The sequence below is a fragment of the Alexandromys fortis genome, unplaced genomic scaffold, assembly GCF_014885135.2.
Source record: "Alexandromys fortis isolate MF-2015 unplaced genomic scaffold, M_Fortis_MF-2015_v1.1 scaffold_19, whole genome shotgun sequence".
In the NCBI taxonomy this organism is placed as follows: domain Eukaryota; kingdom Metazoa; phylum Chordata; class Mammalia; order Rodentia; family Cricetidae; genus Alexandromys; species Alexandromys fortis.
The window spans coordinates 2,542,922-2,552,405 of NW_026067890.1; the positions used below are offsets into that span (position 1 = coordinate 2,542,922).

The 9,484-nt window shown below is 44.3% G+C and overlaps 1 protein-coding gene across 2 annotated transcripts in view; it reads right to left on the reverse strand.

Annotated features, from left to right (window-relative positions):
• Palmd (palmdelphin) overlaps positions 1 to 7,051 on the reverse strand; it is a 49,596-nt gene extending 42,545 nt beyond the window's left edge. Inside the window, exon 1 of one of the 2 annotated variants that reach the window (XM_050137773.1) lies at positions 6,889 to 7,051. In XM_050137773.1, coding sequence (XP_049993730.1) covers positions 6,889 to 6,897 — 9 coding nt within the window. In that variant the 5' untranslated portion in view covers positions 6,898 to 7,051. Of the gene's footprint in view, positions 1 to 6,480 lie in introns of both variants that reach the window. The other variant, XM_050137697.1, reaches the window with a different exon arrangement.
• Positions 7,052 to 9,484: the final 2,433 nt, after the last annotated feature.

Here is a 9,484-nt window from a genome sequence, read left to right on the forward strand (position 1 = left end):
GGTTCTAGGGGTTAAAAATCAACAATGTCTATTTGGAGACAACACACTACCTGAGCTACCTCCCTGAAATCAGCTCATTTAGTGTTCTCTGTAAGAAGATTGAAAACTGAAGCGAAATGCAACAACATATAGAAGAAACCATCCAGATAGAGTTCTGTATCAAGAATGAAGTAAGAGTGGACTGGCATTTTGTTGTTAAAAATGTTCTCAGGAAACTTGGAAGATCACAAAGTGAAATTGTGTGACCTCAGTGTCTGGAGTCAAGGTGAACGAATAGAAGAAACAAACCCCGAGAATGGTTCTCACGTGGAAGAGCATCCAGGAGAGCCCCCACACACCAGAAGCACTGGATACAGAAGCATAAAGAGGGTGAGAGCGTGGGGAAAGAAATCTCTGTTTTCTGGGTCCTGTGATGATTTCTACATGTGGTTAAGGAGCATCTTAATTTCTCTTATTTAAACAAATAATATAGGCTGATTTTTATTTATTTATTTTTTGTATCTTTTAAAAAATGTGTGTGTGGGTGTTTTGCTTGCATTCATGTCTGTGTTTCATGTGTATAGTGCCTGCAGGGTCTAGAAGAGGGTTTCGGATTCTCTGGAAAGGGAGTTAAGGATGGTTGTGAATCACCATGTGGATGCTGCGAATCTAACCCAAGTCCTCTAGAAGAGCAGAGAGTGCTCTGAACTGCTGAGCTGTCTCTCCAGCCCCAGTACCTTCATCTTTACATCGGCCATGGCAGTAGGGCTTTGGGTTGTCACTACTCCAGTTTTCTAAATCTCATTTCATGCTGCAAAGTTAATCTTGTTTCTTAACCTTACACGACATTCTAGCAGTTTCGGCTCTGTTCTTTGACTCCTCTGTCTAACAATGACCACACAAATATGGACGACTAACAAACACAAACAAGTTATGGCTGGGTCTTGAGTGGGAAAAAACATGTATTAGTGGGCCACGGGATCATTAGCTTGCTCCTCCCCCCTCAGAGCTTGAATAGTATTTGCTCACTCAGTCACTCATTGTTATTATTATTTTTATTATTATTATTGTTGTTGTTATTTTATTACTATTTTGGTATATCAGCTACTGTTGAGTTCATTGCTGGAGTAGCTGAAAGATACAAAGCTATCCTGGATTTACTGAGTTCTGGAAGGCAGGAAATGACTGCAATGGATGTGGGATGGGGCGGAGGTAATGGAGTGTCTACCTTGAGAGTTGACTTTGAGTCCTTCACACCTTCCTAGACCAGTACCAAGTGCTCTTGAAATGGCACCAGGCCCTCTCTGCCCATCCTCGTCATAGCGGACCAAGGAAGGTGGGAGGACCCTACAGGTGGTAGAGGAATTATGCGTGTTGGAAAGCGAGGTTCAGTGAAGAATCCACCAAGGATGCTTCTTGCCCCACATGAAGCACACATGGTGAGTAAGGGTTGAGACTTAAGAGATGGGGAAGTGGAAATTCGGTTTCAATATTAGCACTGAGATAGGCGACATTTGTTGAGTCTGTAGTTAAACATTGGAGACTAGAGTTTATCCTAATCACTGTTTTCTAAAGAAACATTTTTTTTTTTAGACCATCCAGTTGAGAGCCAGAAAATCCTGTCAGTAGAGCATCTAGCAGAGTGGTTTTTTATCATTCGGTAGCACATTGGAAAAACCTTCCCACTATCAGAAAGCAGTTTCCTTAATGGGCTATCAGAATTATTGTACCTCATCACACAACCTCCTGGATGGGTGGGCTGTTATGTTTGGCGAAGAAACATGGCCTTCTCTGGAAGGAACATGTAATCTTGGTACAGGACCATGGAAAACAGCAGAGCTTCATTGTTTGAACATTCTGGCTCAAGGACTCTTTAGGAGATTGCAGTGTCTTCACACTCCTGACAAAACAGAAGCTGTTTTTATAGCTATGTCTTAACTCGGAGGTGTGCCAGTTCACAGTGCACACAATGTATGTGCATTACACATTTGAAGTCTTTGGACTTCTACGCAATACAGCGGCCCAAATACAATTAAGAGGTACACAGTTCATCAATCACCGGGCTTGCTTGCTCCGGGGCTCACTGTTTCCTTTGTACATGTAGAATGAGCAGAGAAGGTGGATATGCTGGGCCTGGAACATACAAAAGGAATGGCTTTTGGGGGCATGTGGCCTGTGACGTCACAAGAGACAGTATGCCCAGAAGGGGCCAGCTCTGATTCTAACATTCTGATGTCACTACCTTGAAGTCTCAAATATTGGGTCCTTGCATTTCGGTTGTGTACTGGGGCCCTCAAGTTTCAACAGGACGTCCTGGTTCTGTGTGATCAGTCACTTTAATGACTGTTAGACGATCACAAATATTGACAAAACCAGAACACGGTGAGTGGGCATGTCCAGGGACCCGTACTGTGAACTAAAGAACTATCAAAACTTAAGTATTAGGTTATGATTTTAGTATGCGTTTCTAAGATGGGGAGATTTCCTTGGTTTTGCGCAAGAACTTCTTGCCTCCCAAGTTCCTGTATTTACAAGTCAAGAAAATATTCACTGGGAGTGGGAAGAACTAGGGAGTGGATCCAGGCCCCGTGAGAGAGTTGTGTTCTGTGTTATTTTGCGTCATGGGCAGCTTTGGCCTGCAAATCTGGCTCCGTTGCTCAGATTGCATTGTCAGGACTTTCTGTGGCCCCCTGCCAGATGGAGGGAGGCCTAGGCAGGTGCTTTGGCTTAGGATTCCTGCTGGGGTTTAACTTTTGACAGAACCCACCTCTTTCATGACTGTGCCCAGGTGTTGCCCCCCTCAGGAGGCCCCCCCAAACCATTCCACTCACAGCTGCGGCGCTTTTCCATCTTCCTACCTGATGCCCCCAATTTCTTCTCAAAGCTTGCAAATTCAATGCATAAGACTCAATATATGATCAGACTTTGAAGAAAGGTGTGAGCGGATGAGTTGACAGGCACATCCTTAACCATCAAAGTTAAGCCTTCAAGCGAGAATAAGCGTACCGGCTAACTCTTCACCTCTCGTGTCCTGGTTGGGTCTCTGCAAATGGACATCAGTTCTCAGAATTCATCAGAACATTGCCCAGAAACACACTGTGTTCCCATGTGTATAATCTCCAGATGTTTAAGGTCCAGTACTTCCATTTGAGCAGTGCTACGTTAGGTGCTGTGTGTCCCAGCATACACAGAGGAAATAAGATACGGCAATGTGTTCCCCATGGAAGGGGATGTAGACTGACTGGATGTCACTCAGCTAAGGGGGATCTCTCTGTTCTCCAGGAACTGGACTGTGTCTGCTTCCAGAGAGTAACTTTGTAGAGCCCTCTCTGTCAGTGTGACATGCCATCCTGCACGCCTCTCAAAGTACTAGAGAAATTGGTGTCACCATTTCCAGTAACACTACATAGGCATTTCCAGCTGAATGTGGTGGCACACGCCTTTAATCTCAGCACTTGGGAGGCAGAAGCAGGCAGATCTCTGTGAGTTCAAGGTCTGCCTTGTCCACCTGGTGACTTCCAACCTCATTTTAAAAAAAGGGGGGGGATTAAAGGTCTATTTCAACTGTGTTTTGTTTGTATAAAAATCAATCATTAGCTAAATGTATACTAATAAGAAACTTTTGAGGTTCAAAGCATAATATTTAGTCAGTGTAAAGTTTTCAGATCACGGTTGGAAATGGAACTCATTGGCTAAAGAGTATTTTGCTTGTCAGTTTAGCAGTGAGGAGGTGCTATGGGGTGGAGCGATGGAAGCAGAATGCGAAGATAATGAAATAAAAAAGTCTATTTGGAGCATTCAGATCCAAATGCCCTCTTTTACATTATTTTTCCTGAGGACTCTCAAAATTCGGTCTTTTTGGTTTTTAAATCCTTGAGAAAATTTAGGAATAATCTTAAAATTAAATTTGCTGGTGTGAGAAAGGAATGGCGTCATCACAGGCTTAAAATATTTTTACAGTAATATTGTCACTTGGTTGAGCCAAATTATGTGCAGATGAAAGTTTTTCAATTATTCACAGTAAGAAGAATACCTTTTTAGTCAGTTGAAACCCTGTGGAGTAAGTATAATAATGGAGTTTATTTTATTTTATTGCTAGGAGTTAGGCGATTACAATTTAATAAAAAATACCAAACTGTTCTCGCAGAGTCAAAGTTTGTTTTTGCTTTCTTTCTTTACCCAGTGAAGTCTGTGTGTTGCTGTGTCTCTGTGCCCTAGGAAAATGCTCCTGGTGAGGTCTTTGAAGTATCTAGAAAGTATTTTACTGTAGGAGAATGGCCAAATGATTTGGTCTGGATTGGGGTCCCATAATTTTAATGCCGTTTAGAAACGAGATAATCCTTGACAGTTAGTTCCCTGTGTACTGCGTGTTTTCTTTTCCTAAGTAGAAAGAATAGCTGGGGCGGCTTCCTGGGCAAGGCCAGGGTGGAGAAAGCTGGCATTTCCCAGGGTGCCCGGGGGGGGGGGGGGGGGGGGGGGGGGGGGGGGGGGGGGGGGGGGGGGGGGGGGGGGGGGGGGGGGGGGGGGGGGGGGGGGGGGGGGGGAGCGGTGGTTGTGTTGTTTCCATGGACACAGCACTGCTTCACTTCCCCTCTAGGTGGTGACAAATACGCTGAGCCCCTTGAGGTGTGGGCTAATGGAAACTCGTTCCTATAAACTTCTGCCAGTTTTTGCCCTGCAGGCTTTAAGCAAGAATTTTACTTTCAAGCTAAATTTTGCGACCTTACTTCAAAGACTTAATTAACTCTCATGGAATACGTTTGGGCTCATAGGATCATCACACACACAAAAAAAAGTTTATTATTTTTAATCATTAAAAAATCTCTGTATTCAGGAACTTACCCACTCAATCCCTTTTAAGGCATTTCAATCTGCCTTCTATCTCTGTTGCATTTGAACCCTCAGTGAGAACTCCCAGGCTCTCTGGGTAACTGTATCAGTCAACTGTTTGGACCTTGCGCTTCTTCTCTAAATGATCTGAGCTGCTAACCATACCTAAAAAGACTTTAAAGTAAGATGTTCCCCACTTGAGTAGCAGAAACAGGGGAGAAGCGAGCTTCGATGAGTGCGTGGTTTCATCTGGTTATCTTTGGGGTGGGGGAAAGGAGCCTAGTTCTGAACAACTCCGGGCAGTGAAGTAACCTTTAGACGACAGCTGTAATGTGCAAAGACCATGCCAAGAACAACAGAGCGCAGAGCAGTTCCTGTCCCTTCAAGAAGGACAGCTGAAACTGGGGTTGGATTTAACAACAAAACAAAACAAACAAAAATCCAGCCCAAGTTTTTTTTTTCTTTTTAAGGGAAAATACAGTAATTCAATTCTGAAATTAAAAAGTACTTTCTATAGAAAAGTGCCAATCTTATCTCTGGACTCTTGGCTTCTTTTCACTGCTGAAGAAAATATTTTTATTAATTGAATCTTTTCTGTGTAGGAAAAAAGAACCCCACTATATTCACTGAGTTAGGAAAAAAATACCAAATTAGAATTATTTTAATTAATACGAGACTTTGAAGAGCACAGAGGACTAGCCTCCTGCCTCCCAGGATTTCGTATCAGCTCTGAGGAAAGGATTTACTTCTTTTGTGACAGTTGATTTCCGTGGCAGAAAAGGTGACACATAGGGGTGTGGACTTGCGAAGTTGCTTCTCCTCAAAAAAATGCTATTGCAAGTTATAGCTAACGATGACGGATGATTGGGTCAGGGACTTCCAGGTAACTAACTGCCAGATACAACATTTTGGAAGCAAAAAGCAAAAGAATGGTATCAGTTAAGAAAAGTAATTCATTTCTTGCTTTGACTCTTTCCCAGAACAGACATAAAATGTACTAATTTTCTTCCTGGCATTAGGAAAGTATTTTCCAATCCATCTCATGCATGGCATTCCTTTATCGAGATCTTATTCAGTCTGTGTCTGCCCTGGAAACCGGGTCTCTGAGAATTACGCTGGCCCGTGCCTTCTCCACTTTCCTCCCTGTAACACTTCGCTTGAGTGGATACAGAGCTTTGCTTTAATTCGGTTAGGTTTTCTGGAGTATACTCTAACACTAAGAATGAAAAAGTTTCACATTTTTTTTTTCCTTTTGGTCTCCTTCTTAAGAAAATTAACTTCTGGGGGTTATAAGTCATTGCTTTGAAAAGTTTCATGATTGGGTAGCTATTAAAAATTTTTGTCAGGTGAAAGGACCTGAAGGGAAAACTACGTTTCTAATCTCCACAGAAGGTGAGGGAGATTTACAAAGTCCTTAAGAAAAACCTCTCGATGGCTGTTTAAAACACAAACACCAACCGTAAAATCCAGAAGCATCTCCCTTGATCTCAGGTTCCGAAGCGCCAGTGTCACAGGGGGGTCACAAGGGTTAAGAGAAACAGAGAGGAGTCCACAAAGGCTGACAGTTCTGTTTTTCCACTTAGGAGGACTGGGAGACAAGGACAGCTAGCAACGGTGCCGTGCCGCTCATCTAAGCAACCACCTTAATGACTTAAAACTGCGCAGACTTACTGTGATGGCCTGGAGTCTTCCCTTCACCAGCTCAGCTTCTTCCATTCTAGAAGTCAAGGACAGGCAGATGCTGAAGGAAGTCCCAAGCTACCATAAATCAAGGTGCCTCCTTGGAGAGAGGAGGGAGAGGTGACAGAAGAGACGTGGAGAGAAATCCGCTCTTTGCACCAGGGAGAAAGGAAGAGAGCCCAGGCTTGTCAGGAGCGTCTCTGAGCTGAGGCACCGACGGGGCCAGACAGACACATGTAATGAGGGTGTGCTGGGAAGGCAGACGCTGAGGCTGCTGGCAGGAGTTGACTGACAAGTTTGAACGGCAGTCGCACAAGCCCTTTTCCTTCAGGGGCTGCCAGCTCTTTGTTGTTCTGTGCACGGTTAGCGAGGCACATTTTCTTATTAACTGTTCCTTACCCAAGTCATTATTTTCCCGGAGTAGCACAGGGAACTGCGGTGCGGAGTATCAGAGCAGCTGGGGTTCCTGCAGCACGCACTGTGTGTTGTGAGTCTGTATGCTTAAAGTTACCTCACTTAGTTTGCCTCGCGCTGGCCTCAGAGCTTACGAGAGAGAGAGAGAGAGAGAGAGAGAGAGAGAGAGAGAGAGAGAGAGAGAGAGAGAGAGAGAGAGAGAGAGAGAGAGAGGGAGAGAGAGAGAGAAACACACACACACTGGCACACTGGAGCAGAAGTGCCAAGCCAATCGTATGTCATGTTCCCTCTGCTTGTCTTTAGGTAATAATAATGGCTTCTGTAGTCTGCGGTTACTTAAGAACCCTTACAGCAGAATATTTACATTAAGCTCCCCTCCCTAAGTCCCACTTTTAGCCTTCTGTCACGACCTTGGAATCTTAGGTCTCCACAGAAATCAAAGGTGTTAAGGTGCCGATTTTGCAATGCTAGGTCCCCGGGAGCTCTTGGTGCCATCCTTGGACGTCTGGGGAATGCAGCTCCTGTTTTGGATCCCATTCAGGAATGACACTATTTAATTTCAGGAAGGTGTCCATTTTGACCTCAGCAGTTATGCAAGAGAAAGGAGGGCGCCTATGAAAGTGTGACCAGGCGTTCTGTGACCCTGGGTGGACAGTCCCTATTCTTTAGGGGAAGGCAGTGAAGCCCGGTGAAACTCGGGTCAAAGCAGAGACCAGGAAACGCTGCAATTGACTTTGTTTTCTTTTCCCTACCCATTCTTTAGGTGCAGTTTGATGTCGTGAACCCCAATTACCGTTCACCACGTTATTATGTGTTCGGATGCTATCAGCCCCTTAATGTCACCATGCAGTTGGAGAGCTTAAGTAGACAAGCCTGGCACTGAACGCATGGCTTACATTTCTTTGTCTTTCTGATCATTGTAATAGCAGTAGCTAATATTTGTCCATAGACAAGAGCATTTCATCTTATTTATCTGAGAGGTGTTGAGTGGTAGGTGCTATTATTCCTATTTTAAAATGAGGCTCCAGGCTCAGGGAGATCACTTGCCACATGGCTAATGGGTGGCAAAGCCGGGATGGGAATGTCAGCTGTCTGACTTTGTGACAGACATTCATTGAGCAATGCCCAAGGAAACAGGGCAAAGAGAGACATGGGCTGAAGGTTAAATCGATCTTTATGAGGGAGTAGGACCCCAGCATTCTCCTCTACCAAGCAAGCACTCAGGATGCCTAAGGGCTGGATGGAAAGCTTTAGGCAGAACCCTATGTTATTCTATTCTGGAGGAATTTTATAGGGCTTAGTGAAATAAGATTGCGTCATGCCTTTATTCCGATCTCCCCACCCACAGAGGCCACACCCTGAGCCAGTCACCTGCACAGGAAGCTCGTCACTTTCAGGAATCTGAAATCACAAGGGGATTAATATCTAGAATATATAAAGAGCAGCAAAAATTAGACACCAAGCAAATCAATGGGCCAACGATCTAAGCGGAAGAAATACAAATATTTATAAAAAAGAAATATACATGGCTAACAAGTATTTGAGAAGTGTTCTACATCTTTTGCCATCAGGAATACAAATTAAAGCAGTGAGGATGGCCGCCATCCAGGAAACAGGTGACAAGAAGTCTGGTAAAGATGTGGGGAAGAGGAGCATGTACACCGTTGGTAGGGGCATCAACTAATGTAGCCACTGTAGAAACCGGTGTGGAGGTTGTAAAAATAAATAAATAAATAGAATAGAATAGAGCTGCCATACGATCCAGCCATCACTCCTGGAGATATACCCACAGGATGCTATGTCCTCCTGTTAAGACACTTGTGTATCCATGCTGACTGCAATTCCTCTCACAGTAGAAAGGAAATGCAATGAGTCCTCATGTCTGTCAGCAGCCGAATGGGTAAAGAAAATGTATTTCACTCATCCATAAAGAAAACCAAAGTCATGAAATTTGTAGGAGAATGGATGGGACTGGAAAACATTATTTTATGTCAAGTAACCCAGGCTCAGAAAGATAAATACTGAATGTTCCTTTCTCTGCCGTGGGGATCGTGGCCTCTGTTAACTACGTGAATACAGATGGGAGCTAATATGGGTAAGCATAAGAACCTATAAAGGGTTCTGTCATAGGGACCGCTCTACAGCTGAGAAGAGACACCAAGGCCGTGGCAACTTATAAAGGATTTAGCTGGGGGCTGGCTTACAGTTGCAGAGAGTGAACTCGGGACCATCATGGTGGGAAGCACGGCAGCAGGCAGGCCTGGCACTGAAGAAGCAGCCGAGAGCATTCAAATGCTTGATCTGAAGTTAGTGAACTGTTTTAAGAAGGACTAGAAGGTGTGTCCTTGACGGAAGAGGTGTGGCACTGGCGTGGGCTTTGAGATCTGTCTGGGAATAAGATGGAAGAGAGCCCATAATCCTCTGTAACCTCAGATCCAGGAGGTCTGACACCAGGGCCTCTGCAGGCACCTGCACACATGGGGGCCACCTACACACATGATTAAAAATATACTTCAAAAAGAGTCTGAGGTCACGCTTGAGAAAAGTTGGTCTTTGTTCTCTTGTTCTTGAGAGATGTTTA